This window comes from Parus major, chromosome 5 (assembly GCF_001522545.3).
Source record: "Parus major isolate Abel chromosome 5, Parus_major1.1, whole genome shotgun sequence".
Lineage (NCBI taxonomy): Eukaryota > Metazoa > Chordata > Aves > Passeriformes > Paridae > Parus > Parus major.
In genome coordinates this window covers 51,298,013-51,322,167 of record NC_031774.1, presented here as the reverse complement: position 1 = coordinate 51,322,167, position 24,155 = coordinate 51,298,013, and the positions used below count along the sequence as shown (strand labels likewise).

At 39.9% G+C, this 24,155-nt stretch overlaps 1 protein-coding gene across 26 annotated transcripts in view; it reads right to left on the bottom strand.

The window, feature by feature from the left end:
* The window catches only part of WDR20 (WD repeat domain 20), a 46,149-nt gene extending 24,377 nt beyond the window's left edge, over positions 1-21,772 (bottom strand). For 11 of the 26 annotated variants that reach the window (XR_004497940.1, XR_001522103.3, XR_004497941.1 and 8 more), the window contains exon 1: positions 21,447-21,759. Coding sequence is in view for 16 of the 26 variants with exons in the window: in XM_015630532.3 (XP_015486018.1) it covers positions 21,447-21,695 (249 nt within the window). In the remaining 10 variants the exon portion in view is untranslated. Of the gene's footprint in view, positions 1-21,028; positions 21,051-21,446 lie in introns of those variants that run through there. The other 15 variants (XR_004497945.1, XM_033515304.1, XM_033515308.1 and 12 more) reach the window with 10 other exon arrangements.
* Positions 21,773-24,155: the final 2,383 nt, after the last annotated feature.

The window sequence follows — 24,155 nt, the reverse complement described above, 5'->3', positions numbered from 1 at the left end:
ACAAAATAAAGGATATAATAAATATAAAAATATAAAAAATAAAGCACATAAAGGACTGTGATTTAGAGCTTATCATAACAATGTTAATTCCATTATAGTAAGGCCATAAACCAAAACATTTCTGTGGCTACAGTATAGATCAGCACATTATTTTGGAAGTTGTCTAAGGTAAAAGTACCAGGCTACCAATAACCCTAGAAAAAGGTAGATACTTTTATTTTTAAGATGTGTTCAAAACCTCAGAAAAGCAGACTCAAATAAAAAAAATTGTTTGCAAGTCCCCACTCACTTCACAGGTGTATACTGCATCAACTCATTTTTTGTTTATAAGACTGAGCAACGGGCATAAACAGTACAGGAATATTAACACATTTGAACTGCTGCAGGCCAAGGAGGCTAAGGGAAGCTGAAACAAGGTTTTGAACCCCTCCACACAAAAATCTGTCTGTCTTCTGAGCACAGAATGCTGCTGCTCCTCCTGTCATAACGCAAGAGAGGTCTGAAGTCCCTGAAACTGTTCCTTTAGAAACTTAAAGCATCTTCAATTCAAGGTGTTATTACCTGGTAAAATTTTCACCCATGCTAACATTGCTTCTTTAGAATGGAAGACCAAAACACACAGCTTGTGACAGTGCTGTTCAAAGAGCCAGGTCAGACCCAAATTGTTCTCATGAAATGACCATGACACAGCTCTCCAGAGCATATCCTGGTCAGTCCTGACAAGGTCTGAGAGCTTAGCATCTCCAAAAGAAACCCAATGGTTTTCTCCCACTCCACAAAGTTGACCAGCACTTCAAGCAATTCCAGTAATCTTCAGCTGCACTACAATCAAGCTATTAAAGCTTCAGGCAAGTGACAGGACACTGTAACTTTTCAAAAGATGTTTGTTTCTCCATGTTTAACAAAGCAAATTTTTTATTATACCTGCAGAAGAAAACCTGCTCCCTTTGCTCACTAAAAGCACTTGAATTACACACTTACAACACTGATTTACTATGCAACAAATAGAATATGTGAGCTTTTACTTGCTCTTGAGCCTCTAAATTACCCCTCAGAAACCCACACCGAAGAGCTAACAAAAGAGGTGTTCCACAGCTCCTTTTGCAAAGTTCCCCTCATCATGGGTGCCAGTTAATGACATGATCAACTCAAAAACTGAGACTATGAATTCAGTGTTATGTGTTTGGTCACACTAAATCTGTAAACAGGTTGGTTAAACAACTCTGAATAAAGTCACTGTATCACACATTCCCAACAGACATGAACTGAATTAGATGTTCTATTTTGGTTTAAGCAATTACTTGCCTTTTTTTTTTAATGGGAAGAAGGGAGAAGAAGCTCTGATATCAGCATTATTGTCTCTTCCCAGTGCCTGGTCTGCAGAACTTTGGCTCTATTCTAACTTAGCCTGCTGGCTAAAAACCTCTCCAGCAGAACCCTGATTCAGAATCACGTACGTTGTGCATGTGATGCAAACACCTTCCTCCTCTTCTCCCCCTACTCAGCTCTTTTTAAGAGCATATGTAAGAAAGAGATCTCACTGTGAAGTTTTAAGTTCAAAATAATGATCTCTTGGGGTTATTTATAAACCATGGGTGACAGGTCACATTTTTACACTGGTCTCCCCCCCATTGGCTTAACAATTCTGTCACAGATTTAACAAGTCATAGCAAATACATACTTCATAATCATGGACTCTAAACTGGACTTTTTTGGCAGGACTTTTCACTTCAGTATCATTTTTTCAAAAGTGGACAGATATATGTTCCCGAAGTCAACTTACGAAGTCAGCTGCATTAATGGATTATTTTCCATCCTAGATTTCTTTCATTAAGCTATTTAAATTGCAAATGTGGAAGTTTAATAACCCTTACAGGATTTTATTTTTTTGCACTAACTATTGTATGGAATTGAAAAAACCGCCAGATTTTAACTCTCACTTCTTATTCATTATTCACTTATATTAGAGAAGCAAGGTACCTGATGAGTTAATATGTGGAAAAAAGTGTCAGTTCTTAATTTTGTTCCCCTCTGATTTTACTGAACACCGTCTTGTTCCCAAGGAAGAGACAATGATGTCTAACATTCCTCATATACAGAGCACATATATTTATTACTAGAGTAAGCAGTCCTGTCCTCAGTATTTACACAAAAGTTTTCAGATGTCACAATTTTCACCACTTCTCTGAATATCTCTGTAATAATACATCTTTATAGACCTGTAAGAAGATGTGGACCGACTGATTTATAAAATCCTGTATTCTTGTTTCTAATATTCTTCTTCGTTCCATTTCTTAAAGAAAGAAGTATTTACAAGAACTCAAGTACGAATCAATTATGGCAATCTCCAATATCAATCCACTCTTTTTGTGTAGGGGCTCCACTTTCCTCCACTTGTACCACCAAGAGATTAGTGGAAACACATACTGCTGCTCATTCAAGTAGCCTAACTGCATCTCCCAAGTTTCTTACAGTTGCCTCTTGCCAGCTAGTCAGCTAAATCAGTCTGTCTTCAACTTCTGCTGCTCTTCCCATTTTACTTTTTTTCCTGAAGTTACAGATATACCACATAACTATAAATCACCATATGTTATATTTAATGGGATGAAACATTTTATTTACTAAGGCTAATCAGTGCACATCTTTTTCTGTGGCCTCTAAATTCTTACTTTCCTTTGAGTTAAACCCTAGTATAATCTTCCAGATGTTTTCATGTTCCACTTTTGTTTTAATTAAAAAAGTGCTCTGTAAGTCCTTTTTAAAGAGGTCAGCAAAAAGCAGACCAACATGTAATTCAATATAACCATTACTGTTCACAACAAGAACTCCTGAACACCATTTCATAAACTGTTTGTTCCATCATCTCCAACATTTCATGTTCCAGTAACACTACTTCCCAGTTACAACCACAGCAAGCCTCCCTTTCCAAGAGACCATGTATTATAAAGGCACAGGAAAATTCATCATAGTTTCTCAATAATAACCTAAACTGCTTTCCCTGAGCCTCCAACTGCCTACCATAATCTCCAATCCATGTTATGCAATGCATAAAGTGATGAGGTAGAGTCACATGTTAGGGTAGGTGCTCACGATCACAATGTCCAACTCCAGCTCTAACCTTGATCTTTAGGAAATCTTTAAAAGTAGTGTCTCCCTCAAGCCACGTATTGGCTTTCTGTGTAACGGCTTCCCTTTGGGGAATGAGACTTTGGGGAAGATACGTGGAAATATACACAGTAATTTACATTCAGAAAGAGAAAAATATCTGCATGATTTGCATGTGACCACACCTATGGAAAACTACAGCAAGTCACATGCAAAAGGATCAGATTTTGCCACAACATCCTGACAGGACTACAATAGTAAATACTGTGTTCACAGTAAGCTGATTACACACAGAACTTATCAAACTGAAAATCACTCCATTAAAATACTCACATAAAAATTTTGGCTACAGGTAGCAAGCCTTAAGACAAACAACTGTGGGAAAGTGAATTAAATATGGCAAGATATTTAATATAAACAAGTAATTAAAGGATATGTATGCAATTGGGAACACAGACAAACCATTAAATACAGAGAGATCATATATATATATACACACATCATACATATGTGATCTAACATACATAAAATCATTAACACAGGCAAATTTTAGAGAGATAAGACTGAGTCATCTGTGAAACAAAGCACTGCACACTGAAAATATGTCAACCTTGATTACAGTACTTAAGCAATTCAATTCCTCTGTCTTCAAGAGGCTACTCTATTCACTCAGTGCCCTTACAGTTAGAGGGCAAGCCAACAAAGAATCTCACTCTTCCCTGCTTGTGAATATTGCCTCTTTTGTGCAAAACTCTGGACTGGCAATTAAGATTTGCTTAATGAAACAGGATTTTAAAATTCTATTCTTTGGGAAACAGACTCTAATAAATTATAAACAAGTATATTTGCTCTCTATAGTGATTATTTCAGTTTACAAGTTTTCTTTTGTGTGTCTTAGTTTCCAAACTTTGGCATGAATTTCCTACTGTGTTTGCCATGGTAACCAAGCAGCCCAAGCCTCTACTTGAAATTCTACTTGAAACTGTTTAGCATTGCATATTGATACATTAATATCCTAAAGTACTCCAAAGAGTAAAGCAGACATTCTCATACTGGAGAACCACCTGGAGAACTAACCTTAAAGGATTTTTGCTGTAGTTTAAAATGGCAAGGTAGTAGGGAAACTTCTTTGGCAAAGATGTACATAAAAAGCTACCAAATAAAGAGAATACATTCACATGAGAGGAATATATTCAATTTATAAGGACCTACATTAGAACAGCAGTCTCTATCTGACATTATCTTCTCCCCATGAAAGAAGAGTTTGCATTCATGTCAGAAAGGAGAACTTGCTCCAGGAGTGCATTTGAATGAGAAAAGACTGTTTCCTGCATTAAAGCTTGTTCCCGTGGTGGAAAACTGTTCTGTTCCAGTGCAAGAGGGGCCAGGTAACTGGCTAAGTTGAAGTTCAAGGATTAAAACTAGCAGGGCAAAGCCAAAGCACAGTTGCTCGATTCTTTCAGTTTCCATTTTTAAGAAAGATCTTTCTTCAAACATTTCTCTCAAACACAGGATCACGAGAAAACATCTGTTTTAAGCACACAGAACCTCTTCCAATTCCTACAAAACCTACCAAATACCTCAGCATAGTAAAATTTTATATAAAAGTAAATACAAAATGGATTAGGAAAACCTGAAAAAAAAACCAAGCCTACTGCTCATATTTTTCAGTCTCACTACACCATATGATTAAAAAAAAAATAAGGGCTGGCTGGTCACCAGTTAAGAAAATCTCATCCTTTACTCTGCTCGTGGTTTACAACAGAATGAAATAGTTCTGACCTTCAACGCTGCTGTATAAATGGAAACTTGGAATTCAGAAAACTACCTCCAAGAATACACAACATACAAAATCCCCTCCTAAACCTTCCCCACAAAACTACTGAGATACTCTAGCATCCATTTAGCTACCATTAAACATCTCCTGCTCTTTCCATGCTATCTGCCAAGTGAGTTGTACATCCCCTTTTTCACTGAACATTACTGCCTCCAGCTCCTCAGTCTCTTACAGTCCTTTCCTCTCCTGATCTGAAAGCCAGTAAGGTGGCCTCACTGGGTGCCACACAGAGAGTTGGATTTGTATCACTAAAAATAAACTGCCTTCACTCTGTTCATCTGGCTCAGCCCTAAGAAGCTTCTGGAAGAAACATTCTGCCTCTTGTTAAAACCTATTCTGTACCTCCCTTAGGGACTGCAGCCTTTCACACCACAGTATTTTTGTTCTGCAGTTCAACTATTAGTAATTGCTTACAGCAGGGCTGATCAAAAAGCAGGATTCTTCTAAATTAATAGTAAATTTTGAATGATTTGGATTTGTGGGAGATCTGGTAATGTCTCATATATCAAGGGAAGGTTTCATATTATATATTCTCTCCTTTCCTCTCTTCTTCTTTTTAGTGGGACAAAAAGGATATTTAGTGACTGCTTTGCTCAGAAAATTAAAATTCCACACTTCTTTCTCCAGTTTTACATCAGACACCATCCTCTTCTAGTAGCAGGAGTTAAAAATCACCTAACACAAACAACCAGAATTTCATACAATATTAAAGCCATCTTCTCAATGCCTAGTACAATGGCACTAAAGACATTCTTTATTTCTATTGGTAAACCTAATTTGGTACATCTTTGAATAGCATCTATGTCCTCCAGCCTTCAACAGCTGTATCAAAAGCTGGCTCAGCTTGTAATCAACACTACACTATGTTTATCATCTTTTCAAATTTTTATTGCCGAAGCAAAAATTCCCTATGGATTTTTTTCAATGAATTTTCACTTCATCTTTGGTTGAGATAAGAGCTTGTTTCTCCTTATAAAGTAACTCCGATTATGAACAGTGATGCATCCTGAAGTTATTATGAGCACCATGTATGTGCTCTTGCTTCTCTGTATCAGCATCTCAACAATTAAATTATTTCCAAAACCAGTCCTAGAAGACCTTAGCTTGAAGGTCTCCTCCCAATGGTTGTCTCAGATATAAAGAACTAAGCTTGTAATTCTCTGATCATTTTGTAACGAAATTTCCAAGTTCTAAAATTCCCTCATTTTAAATATTTAATATATGGATGTAAATTTCCACTTCATTCAATATGAACTTAGTAAATTACAACTCTCCTTTACTACCAAAGTGTTACACTACAAAGGCTGAGCACCTGAACTTCAAATAAAGCTGTCTATATATACACACGTTATACATTAATGTTTTCCCACCACAGGGAGACAACATTTTACTTTCAGCAAAATAATAAAGAATCCCTAACAGAGAAATCTACAATGTAAGAATTTCAAAAGCTAAAACTGAAAGGGGATTTTTTTGTTGTTGTTCTTGTGGTGGGGTATGTGTTCAATAGGCACTCCTGCAAGTTCTTCTCTATCAGAATACAATCCAGGATAAGCCTTGCAAAAATACCTGCTTGTCACTCAGCCAAAGGCAGCCAGAATGTTTTTAACAGGAATTTTCACTGTTTGGAATAGAGTGAATTAAAAAGCAGCTGGTTTCAGAATAGCACAGAGCATTCCAAATATTCACAGACACTAAATAAAGTTCATGCTGGAATACTACTTATGGACTGTCACAAGCTGTGTAAAGAACACATCACCTTCTGTAAAAGCTGGAAGGCATTGAAGCACACATTTTAGTCTTTTCACTTTTGAGGAACTGAGAAAATGAAGTGTACTGTAACAATTCTCTCTTTCCTTAACTACACTTCATAATTAAGTTCTGCAAGTCTCACTTAAAATTTATGCTTTGTTAACTATAATTCATTTCTCAATAGTTACAATTTAGTACCTTATAAGAGATTCATAGCTCTTAAGTAAAAAAGTAATAGTTACCTTTCTGATCTTCTTCTTGCTCCTTATTCTCCAGTGGATCCCTTTACTTCCTCCTACTTCTACAGTCTAGTCACACTGTTGCCTACAATCATAATCTGTCCTTTCTCACCTGTTTTTAACGCTGAGTGAGGCATAATTCAGATGAGCTTACCAGAGTTAAAAATACATGTACTAGATGTAAGAAACAAATTAAAATAAGGAAAATATGTATGTAAATATCAAATGGATTCCAAGTAAAACCACACATTCTGGCACAATTCAGCAGCTGTTCTCATTCAGTTCACACACTCAGTTGCAATACTCATTAAACACTAAGTAAGTTACTTTCACTGGGAATTTGTTTAAATTGGCCCAGCTCTGCAAGCAAAACTGGTTAAAAAATCATACCTGTTAAAGGCAACACTTATTTAAATTAGAGCTGGCAGACTGCTTTTAGATGGCACCCAAAACACGGAACAAACTGGAAACATTGCATGACCTAATGGTAGCGTCATCTCTGAGCTGATCACCTGCTCCCCATGCACACACACAAAAGTTACCTGACCTGTTGGACCTATGTTCTTGTCAGTCACACATTCAAAGCCATTACTTTCACTTTACCTTTGAATCCTACTCTTTTCTTTTCTAAAACATTGGTATGGTTTCGTTAGAATATTGTAAAAATGCACTTGTGCAATACCTATCAACAGCAAACATTGAGGCTGACTGACAAAAGCAAAAGCTGATTTTGTTTTTCTTTCATGTGATCAGACGTCTGAGGTATCTTTAAAATACTTAACACAAAATTAAGTGTCCTATTAAAAAAACACTCTTGTAGCTTCATCACTTAAGTTGTTAAAATTTCATCTCCTTTAACTTTAAAAAGATCAAAATATAGTAACACTTAAAAGTTGGATTGTGTTCTATGGCAAAAAACCCCAAACACCAGCAGTCCTTTGTCAATACCCTAATGTTTTCTGATTTTAAGAGTGAAGATTAAAGTAGAATATTCCTCTCTTTAAAAGTATTCAGAAGTATTTAAACAAAAAACCAAAAGACTTTAAACATGAAAAGAAAAGGGAAAAAAAAATCTGTGTGATTCAGGGAATCAGCATTACAACTTATCTAAATTGATTTACTTGAAGTTTGCAAGCTATTGTATGTTTACGATTATTATTAAATTAGACCAGGTTTAGTTCCATGTACACTTGTCAACAGGCAGAAGTGGAATAGAAATTCATACTGCATAACAATATATTCAATATAACTCCATTCATTATACTAATAACATACAGGCAAATAGTTGCAAGTTGAGTTTCCACCAGTCTACCACACCGCTATCTATCTCAGAAAGTTTCTCCCATTCCCTTTTCAGCTCATAAGAAGAAAAGCTATTTCTTTAGGAAGAAAAAAAAAAATTAAAAGGCAAGAGCAGCAAAAGCTGAGGATTATCCGTTGCTATAACAAAACAATGTTTTAGTCCAACAGTGTAAACTCAGTGCTTGGAAGAAAAAAATTACCTGCTAAGGAAAGCAGTCTGAATAATTGTACCCTGCATTGCTCTGTTGCTATAGAAACTTACTTCACTGTAGCACTTAATTGCTAATCAATTTATAATTTTTCACTACAAAGAGAAGTCAAATGCAACGCTGTCATGTCTGTCCAGCAAGGCCAAATTATGTCTTTTCTGGCTACTGTTGGATTTTGCAAGTCCTAAAGGAATGTGGGACATTTTTGATAGTGTTTTTATCAAGCTCATAATTCCATCATGTTTCAGCATGTTAAGAAAATATTACTAGAATAAAGCCCTAATTACTTTAGTACTAAAAATAAGATGGAGCTGGCTCTTATCCTAAGAGCACCAGAACAGACCCACAGAAGTTACGTAAATAAAATACTGCACAAATGTATAACCTGTGCTCCAAAACCAGGATGAGGCCCATTGGTTTATGCTTTTTGTGGTAATATACAGTAACAAACAGATGAAATAACGTATTTGCTCTAACTATTGTCCTGCAGTTGTTAATTTGCAATGCATCTTCCTTCTGGGGTTGAAGACATTTCATTACAAGCCAGCCCAACAAGGTGAAAAGTGTTGCAAAACAAACATAGCTACTAGCAAACGAATATCAAGGACCAAATCCCTAAAACAAATATAGTGAACTCTGATTTCCCACAATCCCATGTGTACAAGTTCTAGGATATCACCCAGTCTGAAAAGCCAAATCCTCCCTCAGAATTTTTAGAACAAAAGGCAGTATGTTCCAAATTCAGGCACTAGCTTTCTCAATAAAAATATTTCTTTTAAAGTAAGCAAGTATTTAGATATTTTAAGTAATAATAAGTGTTGGCAGTTTCACTGGCATACATATTATGTGGAAAAAACCCACAACCTTTTGCCTGCTATTAATAATTTTCTTTTAATATTACCATCAAAGGGCTAAAAGTATTCCACATACCAAATGGCCACACAGCACTGTCTCTTTCCTCAGGCTGATTTTAGTCTCAAGCGTAGGAGGGAGTGATCAGACAGTCTATTGTCACCGACAGACCTCACAGACACAGTGCTGCCCACTGAGGGGCCAGTGCCTGCATGTCCAGGGTTTTGCTAAAGGTCCTCCCAGGAGACTGTGAGGACCTCCAACACAGTCCAGCTATTAAATCATCCTACCCGCTGATATGGGCATACTGATACCAGGCACACTAGGGATCTCTGCTGTCAAAAATAATCATACCTTTAACTGATGTCGCACACTGTTCAAATCTAAACTCTCCTTTATATCAATTGGCACTGCAAGTACCACAACTGCAAGACACCTACTAACCAGAGGAGACAGATATGAAGAAAGGTTCCCAGATCAGTGAAGAGAAAGCACAGCAAAAGCTGTTTCTAGGCTCCTAAGACTGGGCTTCTCCAGGCCCTGATCTTACTAGCATTCCCCTTTGTCCCTCTCTTACGTACACACGCCTCTATCAGTTTATGACTACCAAAACACAATACACAGATCGACCAGATCAATGCCAGTCCAACATATTTTTGCAGAAGGTGTGTGGTGTGTTGACCCTGGCTGGATGCCAACACCCTCAAAGATGCCCTATCACTCCCCTCCCCTACTGGACAGAGGAGAAAACAATATAGTGAAAGGTTCGTGAGCTAAGGATGGAAGAGATCACTCACCTATTACCGTCATGGGCAAAACAGGCTCAGCTTGGGGAAATTAACTGAATTTATTACTAAGAAACTCAGAGTGAGACAATGAGAAGTAAAAGCAAATCTTAAAACTACCTTCTCCCCACTCCTCCCTTCCTCCTAGCTCTACCTCCTCCTCAGCAGCACAGGGAGAGAAAGCAAACGAGGGTTGCGGTTAGTTCATCACATATTGTTCCTGCCACTGCCCAGAGAGAAGAGTCCTTCCTCTGCTCCAGCGTGGCATCCCTCCCACAGGACAGAGTTCTCCATGAACCTTTCCCATCTGAGTCCTTCAGGTACAGCCTACACCAGCGTAAGTCCCAAGTCCTACCAGGAACCTGCCCTACATGGGCACCTCCCTCCATGAGTCCACAGGTCCCTGCCAGGAACCTGCTCCAGCCTGGGCCTCCCGCAGGTTCACAGACTCCTCTCAGGTATCCACCTGCTCTGATGCGGGTCTGCTCCACAGCTCACAGGTGAATCTCTGCATCCCTGTGTCCCTCGATGGGCTGCAGAAGCACAGCTTGTCTCACCGTGGCTCTCACCACAAGCCACAGGGGAATCTCAGCGCTGACACCAGGAGCCCCTCCTGCACTGACCTTGGCGTCTGCAGAGCTGTTCCTCTCACATGTTCTCACCCTGCTCTTCTCTGACTGTAAATACATCCGCACAATAACTTTTCTCTCCTTAAGTATATTACCACAGAAGTGTTACTACCGCTCCTGATTGGCTCAGCCCTGGCCAGCAGCAGGTCCATTATGGTTGCTAAACGCAAGCAGGGAGCACAGTGCCTGTGGAAAAGCAGGCCACATAACTTTCTCAGACTCGCCTGAGAAAGTGGCCTGGGAAATTGTAAGGAGGAATCAAAACAATCCTCAGAGATAGAAGACAGCCTTGCAGGTGCTGTTTGTCAGTTTTTTGTTTTCTTGCAAGAGAAGGTCGAGGGGCGATGTACACCACTAACCAATGATGGTGATGTGTTCACTAACCAGTAGGAGTTTTACCTTTCTGTATTTTTGCAAATTGGTCTACAAAAGATCTGAGGTAATAAACCTTGCTCTCTTGTTCAACTCACCTGAGAGTTGTGTTGTGCTTCTTGCCGTTCCTAATATATGTGACAGTCCATCCTGGACTTCTCACAGCAGCTTCCAACAGAAGCCCCCAGAAAGTGGCCACGCAAAGCCAGTACATGGTGTTACCTGCTGTTCACAGGGACCAGAGATGTCAGAGTGCAGCACTTGGAGCAGCTGAGCAAGCTGCCACTGGACTGCTGCAGTAGCTCATTAACCAGTAACTTTGTCACTCTAAAAATGAGAAGTATGGATTGCCTTAAGCATCACTAAAGGCATCTTAACCTGGGCATTTGTTTGAATTCTTTAGAACAGTTGTTTGCCCCATCTTTCTGATTTAGGAGTGCTAACATGCGCCCACGCTTAACCATCCCAGTTCCATCTACAGAATTTACAGAGGCAGCATTTTGGCTAAAACACAGAACTACACTTGAACAGTCACTTCATTGGCACAGAAGCTATTCTGCCAACGTGGTTAGGTCAGAAACATCACCTGGAACAGCATCTTAAAACACTGAAGGTTTAGCAAATAGCTCATGACACACAGACAGAAGTTATTGTGTACAAGGGACCACAGTTCCACTGCTGAAAGCAGGAGAGGCCATCCCATGTGTTAAACTGATGTGAATGTAACTGGACAGCTGCCTTGAGAGGGGAGGGAGCTTAAGTTCATACCGAAGTAACAGCCAGACATTTCTTGAAGTCACCTGTTGAGATATACAGCTCATGCTATTAAATAGCAGTAATTCTCCAATCAATACAAGCATCGCATTTTTACAACCTGAATCCTGTATTTCTGAAATTCATCTTTGGGGAAAAAACCTCCTGAATCAATATATCACACTGAACAGGCACACTTTAAAAAATTACTGTTTAGTTATTTATGGACAGTAAACTAGTAATTTGAACTGACATAAAAGGACAATGCAAAATGGACTGCAAAACAGGTGAGAAATACTGCATTTTGGCAGTATATCATATCAAATTTGAAAAATGTTATTGCCTAATCATGCAACTATTCCTGACCTCATAAATTATTTTTAAAGACAGACCCTCTTGACACCTTAAGTGCAAACAGGTAGCTACTGAAGGTCTCTGGCCCGCCGTCTTATTAAAAAGGCTAAAGAAAAGCAACCTCCAGAAATACTTTCATTTAAAAATGAAGTCTGAAAACAAAATTCAACTGTTCACTCACTATTCTGTAGGAAAAATATGAAGAAAAATGCACACTAAGTCTTCATCTATGGCTTCACAATACAGTAGTAAGTTGATGTTAATTTATAGTATTTTCCATTCAAATCATTAAAATATGCAAATCCAAACATCTAGACTATCATTTAAATCTTAGTAACGTGACTTAAAAACCAAATAATTGCAAAATTATTTTTCTATAGTAGTGACAGTTACCAATAGAAAACCAGAAAAATCAAGACAACAAAAGAAGTCCTTTAAAACTTGTGCCAAAATTTCTTTCCAATGATAGCTTCAAACATGCATCACAGTCATGCTCTAATACCCACCTCAAATATCAAGAAAACCTGCAAAAAAACTTTCTAAAAGTCTTAGAAGAACCATACAAAAAATACTTAGAAATAAAATGCCACAGCTAAAATAGGATGAGACTACAACGTTTAGCATTCTGTATTCATTACGGTTACATTTGTAAGTCAGGAAAAGAAGACATTTATGTTACTCAGATTCAGAGTTATCCCTGTGACTGTAGCCCTGGGCAGGCTAAAGTGTCCTTAAGGCATTGTTTAAATAGTTTATTTCACCAGACTTGTGGGTTTTTAACCCACAGTTCAATGTATATTGCTATCCATTCTCTCTTCTGTTGTCATTGCTCCTCCTTTCTTTAGCTGTAAGGGAACATTAAAACCATAAACTTGAGTCCTCTCCAACTTCCAGATATTATCACTTCCCTGAAAAAAATGTATCTAAACCTCTTGCTAAATAGTATTTTTTTAATTACTAGGAAACTGGGGATAATGAAGTTTGTTCATAACATGCAATGTTTTCTCCCTACACCAGTGTACTTCTAAGCTAAATTTCTTGCTTAGACTAGTATTTTGTCTGATATAGCACTTCAGTCTCTAGTTGTACAAAAATTATACACTGTTAAACCAACAACTTCTTAATACAGTCACCTTCCAATCCCACACAGAGTTAAAAAGTAGTAATAAAAATTATAAATATTATTTTTTACCATTACAGCCACATGTAAACATTATGATTAACTCATGAAATTAAAGAACAAATATAGCTGGTAAACCAAAACTGAAATCAATTTGCAGAAAGTATCTATTAGAGATCTATCATTCCATTATGAACAGCTGGACTGAATAATGCATGAGAAATCCCAAAGGAAGTTACAACACTGCCACTGGAAAGGTTTCAATTGCAGCAGCTGGTGGTCCTGCCCACAAAGACCAGGGGGCAACATCCACTGCACCAACAGCTGCTCCACAGGAGCCAAACAGGCAACAGCAGCTGCTTTGTTTTAAGGAGCAAGAAATGGGTGGCATGCAGATGCTAAAAAATGGGCTGTCTATTCACCGGGGCCTAAAAGTGGAGTGAGGTAAGGAAGGGAAAATACTCTATTTCCCAGAAGGACACAACCAAATATTATTACTTAAAGTATAGCACATTTAATGATACTGTTTCTTTTCCTTAAGCCTTCTAAGAGGACAGATAATGGAAATATTAGGCACTGTTTTGCACTAAATGGCACCACTTTCAAATAATAATTTGTCCAAGTGTGTCAACTCATAGTCATGACAACTGGATAGGAAGTGGCCTTTGGGTACACGTCCTTCACAGGAAAATACTTCAGATGGTTCCCTTTAGCCAGAAAACTACAATAATACTTCAAACTAGGGCATTAAATTTGATTCTAGAATGTCAAACAAGACAATTATTACTGGCAATCCTCTCAAAGGTGGGTCTAGGCAGCCTTTATTTGGAGTTTGAGGCACCTTCAGTGTACATTTTAACTATTAACAGTTAACTATTTAAATGTTTTGCAGACTCACAGATGTGAATGTATAATGCAAACTCCTCGTAATTGAAGCACGTAACAAACACTTATAAATATTCTGACAAAGCTGCCCCATAAAACTTCCCACAGGCACAGAAGTGTTTGTTACAAATGACCCCTCTTTGCATCTGTGAAGCATTATGACTAAAATTTTGTCAATTTGCAAAGAGTAAGTGTCACAATTATTGGCTTTACACTAACTTAATTTCCCCAACTGAATTCATGTAAGTGCAATATTACCACAAATGCACTTCAATACAAAACCCTCCAAAATTTTAACTGCCATGGTAAAAAAACACAACCAAAGACACACACAAAAACTCAGTGCCTATAAAATACTGCATCCCAACGTGGGGGTTTGGCCAGCACAGCACAGCATCCATTGTCAAATACACCAGCCAAACAAGCAGTCATAGACAAATGAAGTTACCACAGAGAGCAATCCTTCAGCCAACACAGTGCAAGAGCTCACAGAAGTCAAACAGTTGTGATATGGGCTTGAAGCACAGACTAGGATAAGAAAAAGCACTACAGACTAATATCACTTCCTACATAAAAATCATCTTGCAAGCTCTGTCAACCATAGATATTTCATCTTCCTCCAGAGCAAGAAACATTTAACAGTGTAACTGACATTTTAAAGCAGCTTTTTAGTGTTTTTATCTTACTCTAGCCAGTCCTAGTTGCTCTACATAAGCCTCAAAACAAAATTAAACACTGAAAGCTACCTACACATCTGTAATCTACATTAACTCTTCACTGTTTCCCTCAGCAGTGTTGTTGAAAATAAAGGCATTACTAAAAATTCTACCCTTCAGGAAAGAATACAGGAGCATTTTGTAACATGTCTGTCAGTCCCATGTACAGCCGAGCTAGGATTGGGAAAGATAGTATCTATCTACATCACAGAACTCAAAGTGGTAAATATATCCATCCATTAAACACCTGAAACAAATTTCCAAGAGGCTCTCAAATACCTTCACAACCACAGATCAAGAGGTAAAAGTATTACCGATCTAACCGCAATACCTCCATGAGACTGGCAAGTCCAGTCCCAATATAACTATTATCCAATACAAAGAGAAGAAAGAAAAAAAAAAAAAACTCAGCAAGAAATTAAGGAATTTCTTGAAAAAAATAAATCTACAACACCCTTTTAAAGAGGGACAGGATAAAGTCACATCCAAAACACCTGAGAAATTTGAAGCATCAGCAGCAAATCCATCAGATTTTTAAGTTCTGTGAGAGATTTTCATTAATAGATGAGGGTACACATCAAATTTGTGATTAACATCAAGACTGGAAGGATTTTTTGCATTATGCAGCACAGAACTGGAAATAAAACCACTCTATAATAATCTTAATAGAACAAAATTCAATGAAAATGCTACATGGCATTTATAAACATCAACAAAAATGAAGACATGGATAAAAATGGAGAAAAGCAGCAATATGATAAGAAACAATCCAAGTGAGTCATCACTATAAGCAGGATTCAAAAATGTCAACACTTCAATATGTTAGCAAGAATATTAAGACAGACAAAGCAAGCAACAATTCTCCCTTGCTCTGTACTGAAGTCACAATGCAAGCACTGGGTCTAGGTCTAGTTTAAGTACCTCTAATACAAGACAACAGAAGCCAACAGAGGAGAGCAATTAAACATTTGGAACTCATGATCCGAGAAGAATTTTTTAAAGAGCTGGATTTATTTTTCTTAGGAAAACTGAGTGAATAAATTAACAAGTTTTTAAATATGCAAAAGTCAAAGGCAATAGTCAACTGTCCTTTATGTCCACGCTAAATAACTGCATTCAGCCTAGTTTGCTTTCTCTTTTTTCCCTGAACACAAAGTTTAGTCAGATATTGGAGGAAGAAGAAAGAACACCAAAAAATGTTATTGAAGGAAACTGTGGAAGTCCTGTTACTGCAAGAACCAGTCACTAAGGTAGGTATATTTCCCTCTGCTTCAGCCCTACTGTATCTTCCATGATCCTTACAAACATCAGCATTTTTATAGCTCAAACATGCTACGTACATCATTTTCAGAGGCCTGGCACAGCTCAGTGTTCTCTAAGCATACAGTAATATAAACTCACATTCCCACCACATCTCAAGAAAACATGATGGTTTTCTCCACACATCCCAGCTTCCAACCTAGAACTGCCTCACACTACTCTTCTCAGAGCAGTATATTAAGCACAGTGACAAATGTCACCCATTATCATTCTGTCATTGCAACAAGTTCCCAGGTGAACAGCCCAGAGAATGAAAGTCACTACCAAGGATAACACTCTTCAACTGCACAACAAATCAAGCCAGACTTACAAAAGAGAACTGTAAAGGAAGGAATCCTATACATCAGTCTTTTTACTGATAAGCAGGGACTACAAGTATGCCAACTCTCAATAAAAGAAGTTGAGATATGAGATTATTTTCATCCTAGTAAAAATGTAATTTTCAAGACATTTGCTCAGTGAAAGCTTAAAAAGACAGTCAACAAATTCTGCCCTCCATGCCTCCATCAACCTGTGCTTATCACTTATGTATGTTTCTAATCTAACACTACTGCAACATCCTGTAATATTCCATAGTTATTAGCAGACTGCTGCTTTAGGTAGCTGCAAGAAAAAAGTCAAACTAAGGGCAAAGCCTCTTCTTGCAACAAGGTGATTTCAAAACTTGAAACAACCAATATTAAGAAAGTCTGCCACACATCACCAAAGAGTAGACAGCCAGAACTCAACTATACAATGCAAAAGGTTTTACATCATATAATAAGTTGAACTATACACTCAAATTTCACAACTTGCCAATATATTACATAAAAGTCAGGACTGTGCACCATGCAACACTATTACGAATACATACTTGAATTGCAGTGACGGCTGCAGATTAATTTGCCTAGAAACTTTTACAACATACAGAGAATAACACATCATCACACACACAACTTCTGTAAGAAAAATGCACAAGCTTCCTCGTGAAAAGGGAAAAGGACTTGATAGTCAATGTCAGCAGCAATCTGGAAAGCCTTGCCCTGTCAGTCATTCCTAAGGCAAAGAAGATAATATAGCACTCTCTTTTTCCAGCCTAATGATTAAACTAATAAATCATTTTGCAAAGCTATCCACAAACCATATTTGAGTCCTTCAAGACTGTCTCATAAACAAAAATCAAGTAACAGCTCTCACTCCCGATTAGGGGCTGCCAGAAAAAGCAACCCACTAAGAGCATTAGAGCATCAAAATTTGAACAATTTTTGAATTATTAAGTTATAATCTCACTCTATGTAAAGGAAAATGCCTAAAATAACTGTAAAAGCTTCATTTAACACCTATAATTCTCTTAATCAAAATCGAGTCAACAATCCCTCAGGAACAGATAATTCCAAAACTGACTTAAGGCTAAAGCAGAGGCTTTATTCAGGAGAGAACTCCTAAGGCAGTGGATCCAAGCAGACAGTCCAGGCCACTGAAGGGGGTAGTGTCCCTCCAACACTTTCCTTGCTGTCACTGCACTCCAAGTACAGTGTACTAATCGACCCAAATATGACACTGTTCAACTCACCAAATCAAGAGGAAATCTGCTCAGAAAAACTGCAAGTACTTTTTACTGCTGGTTTAGCAAGCTGAACTAGCTCAACTAGAGGCTGAGCACTGTCAGTGACAAGGAGAGAGGAGCACACTGCCAAGAGGATCCTATACTGCCAGTCCATCATTTACAGCTGTCACTAGATCAGCTGAGTTCATGAAAATTTACCCCTTCTGGTTAATATGAGATCATTGCACACCTCTAACCTTAAAGCCAAAGTAAAGCGGGACTGAAAGGGAAAGTCCATTGACACTCAGTGCTGTTAAGAACAATTATATACTTATCTAAGTGAAGCAACCACATCTCATTCCACCAGTTTAATTTCTTACTAAACTACAGGTCCTTGTCTTTTTCTTTTCATTGGATCCAAATCAGAAAACAGGAGTTTTCTGGAGGTCTGCATTGCTTATAAAACAAAGAGAGCTGCAATGTTTCATTATAAAAAAAATGCACTGGATCATAATTGATGTGCTTTGTATGACAGAAAACATGAAACACAGTAAAATGATTCATGACAGTAGTAAAATTTAGTAGTAACATGGAAACATAAAATAGTAAAAACTCAGCTTCCTTCTCGAAGAGGTGAAGAACGAAGTTGGGAGAAAATACCTTTTTGCTTTGAAAAGTCTCAAGACATAGCTTGAAATGCTGTCCCAAACTCCTGTCTCTCTACCAAACCATTAGGACTGGTGTACAAATAGACAACCTCCACACCACTGTCCTGGATCCCAGATCTAACTTCTCCACCAAGTGCCTTGGAAGAACGATCAAGGTTACCTGGAAACGTTTTTCTTTATGTAAATTAAATCTCCTAAGACAACACACATATCAGCAGTTCACTTAAAAAGGTGACTTACAAACCAGACAAAGCATTTAGGATTTAAGGGTAACTAAAAGAAGAAAGATTAGCATTACTGATGTCAAGAAATATCCTTCCAAGTCGTATCTTTGGCTCAATATCACGTTATTTATTCTTAAGTATCATTCATGGCTTAAGTGTTACTCTTCCTCAATGTGTACGGATCTGTAATGGATTACTGATGCAAGAATTATCTCAGTATCTAACAGACACAGTCACTTAAAATACAGCCTTGGAGTTTTTTTCACTCATTTTAGGGAAAATATAGCATTTTCCCATCAAGAAAAGAAGTCTTTAAAAAGATAGTTTAAAAAAAAGGGAAGGAAAAAAGAAACTGAAAAGACAAAATCACAGTTTATATATTCAGAGCTGATACATTCACACAGCTTCATTAAATTCAACTCAATATTCTAATATGACTTGGCCAGAATGAAAATCACAATCTTAAAATAATCATGGAAATTTTTTAAGGGATACATAAATAATTATGAACTAACAGATAAAACTGAAGTTATGAGCACCTGTATTATGCCAAGGAGCACAGATAGGTTGGTCTTAAACAGACCAAATCCCTCTCCCCATCCTGCTCCCAGGAACAGGAAGGAACACAGAATGTGATAGTCTGCCCAGTTTAAGGCAGAATTACATCCTGGCCATTTAGGTAACAATAGCTCTCTCCCCTTTATGATAGCCACAAGATAGAACTTTTGATTCTGAAAAGTTCACATGATCAGTTGACAGACTGTCAGCCTGTTCCAGTTTCACTTTCGTACACAGACAAAACAGTTATTCCAACTGAAGTTCCAAAATAAATTCCAAAGCAGCAACTATTTCAGATTTAAGCCAGACCATCTTCCCATTCTCACTTAAAGAGTTTTCCTTAGAGTGAGTCAATCTATTTCAGCTCTTTCTTTAGGTTCGCTTTACTGAAGTATTATACATATAAAATTTTATTTTAGATACAGTATTATTTTAGATAGTTAATACTGTGAAAGGTCACTGAGATGAATTCTGTCCTAACAATGCCTATGTTTTACTCTCTTCAGAGAAAAAAGTATTTCACACTGTCACAGGTATAAATGCCTCAGAGCTTGTGAGTTCACAAACTCAAATTTCTCAGTTACTGTATATCATACCAGCAGCTTTTAGCATCTAAAAAGATATCCAAATACCCAGCTCAAGATTTTTGTTATTTGGTATAATTATTCCATTCCTTATTGTCAAGGAGGTTCCAGGCTTTAGATTTTTATTTTTCAGAAGTGTGGCAAGAGATGACTAAGAGAACCTGCAAGAATCACATGTATCATTACTAAACTACATAAAGGCCTTCTCTGTGAGCTAAGTAAGAGAACTCTACAGCTGTTTTACATGCAAAAAACAAACAGAGCAGGACCTAAACACAGCAAAAACTTAGGATATAAATTTTCAGAGATACTGCTCCTCAGATACCTTGTAAAGATAGCAACTGCTCGTAAATAGCAAATACTGTTTGATACTAAATACTCCTTGTATGCTTAACGAACCCGTTGTCCAAGCATTATTTGAAACATACTATTATTAAAATTCATTAAAGGGTGAAAGTAAAATACACACGGACACACTTTTCTATATAATTATACAAGACATATCAGATCTGTTAGGTCACAGTGAACAAACAACCATGTAGACTTTAAACTTTTGCTGCTGCTGACATTTTATATAAAGTAGGAGTGCTAGGGGCATTACCCTAGGACACAGCAGATTCAGGTATTATTCCTCGCTCATCCACGAGCCTCCTGCACAGCTTTGTGTGAGTCTCTAGCTCTCTGTGTTCTCATCCCATTTTGAATGGTGGGCTAAGAGCTGGAAGATTTCAAGGTACTCACATGATGGCAGCTGAGACTCAAGCATGTAAAATAATGAACACCCACTATTTGAAACAAAATAGAAAGCTGACATTCATTATACATGTGTTTACATCTGTTAGTAGTGACATGCGTTCACCTAGCAAATTCCAAATTGTTCTCTGAATCCCGCAAAATCAAGGGTTTGTTCTTAAATATGGTGACCTGAAAGATCAAATGTCTGCACTGTCCTGCATCCAATAACGACAAGCAAGGAGTTTTTCTCTCAAGTACCTCAATCTTTCCTTCCTGCAAAAGCAACTTTCTCTCCGTCAATTACCTGACATTTAAGGCTCGTCTCATTACACCACTCCCATTTAAAAACAATTCTAATATCAGCCCCCACTTGTAAGTCATAACAAAGGCCTAAAACTGCACTGAATGCTTTAGCTATTCAGCCAAAGCTAGGAAGATCCTGGCAGCAGGGATTTGACACCACCGTAATCACAACAGGCATTAGCGTGTCCAGCAAATTCTGACCTGAAGCAGCAGGTGAAGGAGGCTCAGGGAGGGAAAGCCAACCCTGATTCCCGAACGACAAGGAGGGCCCAAGCGATCGCATCCCTGCACAGGGCCCACACACACAGCTCCCGTCGGTGACACCGTATCTGTAGCAGCCCCGAGCACCGACCCAGCGCCGATGCCCTCACACCGCCTTCGGCCTAGGCCTGCTCTCCCCCTCCCCAGCCGCTACCTGGTTAATCGGGAGATCGGCCGGAGCCGAGGAGCCGCCGGCCCCACGGCCGCGGGGAGGGGGGACAGCGAGGGAGGGGCGGCCCGGGCTCCGTCCCCCGCCCCCGGCGCGGCCCCGCGGCCCTGGGGCTCCCGCACCCTGGCGGGCGGGCGGCGCGGAGCCCCCGCCACTCCCCGCCCCATCCCGGCGGGGGAGCCCCGGTACCTTGCGGACCCCCTTGTAGATGTAGAAGTAGAGCTCCCGGCCCACATTGAAGCAGAGCCGGTCCCCGTTGCCGCTCTGGTCGTTGACGTTGACGAAGGAGACGCGGACGGGGTTGGAGCCCTGCGAGTTGAAGGGCACGCGGTTAGGCCGGCTGTACTCCGAGTGGCTCAGCAGCTTGTACAGCCCCTCCCGGGTGGTGAACTGGGTCTTAATCTCGTTCATCTCCTTCCCACCTCCCTCCGCCGCCATCTTGGAAAGGAGCGCTCATCCTGCCCCAGTGCCCGGATGTGCCGACACTGCGCAGCCGCCGGCGCGCGCGCGGCCCCTGCGCGCGGGGGCGACACGAGGGGGCGGGGCCGGCGGGGCCTGTTTACCGCGCGACTGCGCGCGCGCCGGGCCCGCGCTGGGGGGCGTGGAAAGGGGCGGGGCCTGGGCGGGAGTCACGGAGCGGCCGAGGGGTCGGGCAGGGAGGGGACGCCGTGCTCAGCCTCCCTGCGCCTGCGGGGTCACCCCGAGTGCTCCGGGATGTCTCCAGTGAGCGGGATCCCACACCTTCTCTGGGCAACGTGTTCCAGATGTGGTCACTGCATAGTAAAGTTGTTCCTCATGTTCTGGTGGAACTTCCTGTGCATCCGTTGCTGCCCGTGGCACCACTAAGAAGAGCCTGGCTCTGTCCTCTGCCACCTCTCCTTTGGATATTTATACACATTGATGAGGTCCTCTCACAGTCAGCTTTTCTCAAGGCGGGACAGGCCCAGTTCTGTCAGCCTTTCTTCCTAAGAGAGATGCTCTAGTCCTTTAATAATTTTTGTAGCTCTCCCCTGGACCCAGTCCGGGAACTCCACGTGTCTCTCATGCTGCAGAGCCAAGAGCTGGACACAGCACTGCACATGTGGCATCAGCAGGGTCACCCAACATGGTGGCTCCAGGGGGAAGCTGCTCTGGAGAATGGGAGAGAGGAGGAGGAGAGAGGAGGAGGGAGCAGGGGCTTTGTGTGCCCACTGGGACCTGCCACCTGAGCATGTGGGCATCTGTGCCAGCACAGCATGGGGTGAGGTGGTCCCCACTGCTGGAGGTGCCAGAACAGAGCCAGGAGGTGTCCATGTGCAGCACTGATTTTGGGGCAATGACTCCCAGGTGAGAGCCCCCACTCATATCACAGTGAGGCATCACAACCCTGGCCATCTCCATTGGATTGTTTGCCCCTGGCCAGCTTTGCCCACAGGATACTTGCCAGTGCCTGAGAGCCTGGTGAGGCTCCTGCTGTGATAGTCTGTCAGTTTAGGGACAGCTAATCCAGGTGCGCAGCTGTGCTTTGACACTTCATGCCAAGCTCAGACTGTCCCTGATGGAGATGGTACCTTCATCGCTCCAGCTCTGCACCAGCCTCCAACCTGCTGCAGGCAGAGCCAGGCCTGGGAGTTGGCCTGAGGTGTAAACCTGAAAAACTGGTTATCGGCTCACTCACCTCATTGTTCTGATCATCTGCAGCCATCCAGCCAGCTGGGTTGCATGGTGAGCCAGATCGATATCAGATGGAGGTGGCACAGGGTTGGGAAGGATTGTATTCAATGGGCAGGGAGGCAGCACTGTTCCTTCTGACAGCAGTTTCAGCTTTAAGAGTTTGTTTGATTACAGCCTCATGACTGACTCAAACTGATCTAAGACTGATCTCCAGCTGTAAAAAAAAAAAAATGTTTTGGCCCCTCCTCTACGGGTATTTCCATTACCTGCCTTGCATCAGTTCTAGTAATCATGCAACCAAAGGGTGAGTCAGATCCACCTGAAAATTAACACACACACAGAAATTATGAGTTCTCAGGTAAGCAAAGTTGATCAGCAATCAGGCTGATTCAACCACAAAACTGCTGGAGCCAAAATAAGGAAGAAGTTGGGAATGTATAATTTGGGGAAGGCAAGCAGCACAGAATTAGATAATCCTATGTTAACTATAAAAACCATGCTTTCAAGGTATAGTTTCCTGCTTTAGCTGTGCAGCTCTAATGCGACTGCTTTAAAAGGCATTAGCCTATTCTCTTCTTTCTGGACTATGACTATCTGCTGCTTCTCCTTGCTGTACCAGCCACAGTGCTCTCCTGACCTCATGAGGAGCCATTTCTGAAAGGTAAATGGATAGACAATTAAACTCCTTGCAAATGTGAAATGAATATGGTTAAAAGAAAAACATTGACTGCTTAAGGAAATGGACAGCAGGACCTTCCTTCTTTCCATTTGATCAGCTCAGCTGAAGAAGTCCACTCTTCTAGACTACAGGGGGTTAAAAGGATTTCATTTCAAGTCAATTTAATTCAGAGATTTTGTTTGTAGCTGAATGCTGTCTTGCTGTATTTTTTTGCTAATATTTTGACCATCAAAATATTAGTAAAAGATAGCTAGGAGACATGAAACAGCCAAAGATCTCCAGAACAGAGTATGTATCTGAGTCAATATCTGAACAAGTACAGATAATTAGACTTCTAAAAGGCCAGGTATTGAAGACTTGCTTGAAATTCTTAAGATAAAGCCAATCAATAATGACCAATAGATCTCATCAGCTTATCAGCCAGTCCTGCCAGATGGTATTGATGACCTCCTAAAAGGACATAAAGTAGGTAAGCAGCCCTACAAATCATCTTAAGAGTGATTGTTTCATAAAGAAATTTCATTAATGGACTTCCAGAGAGAGAGAACATTTTCAGTCACCAAAGA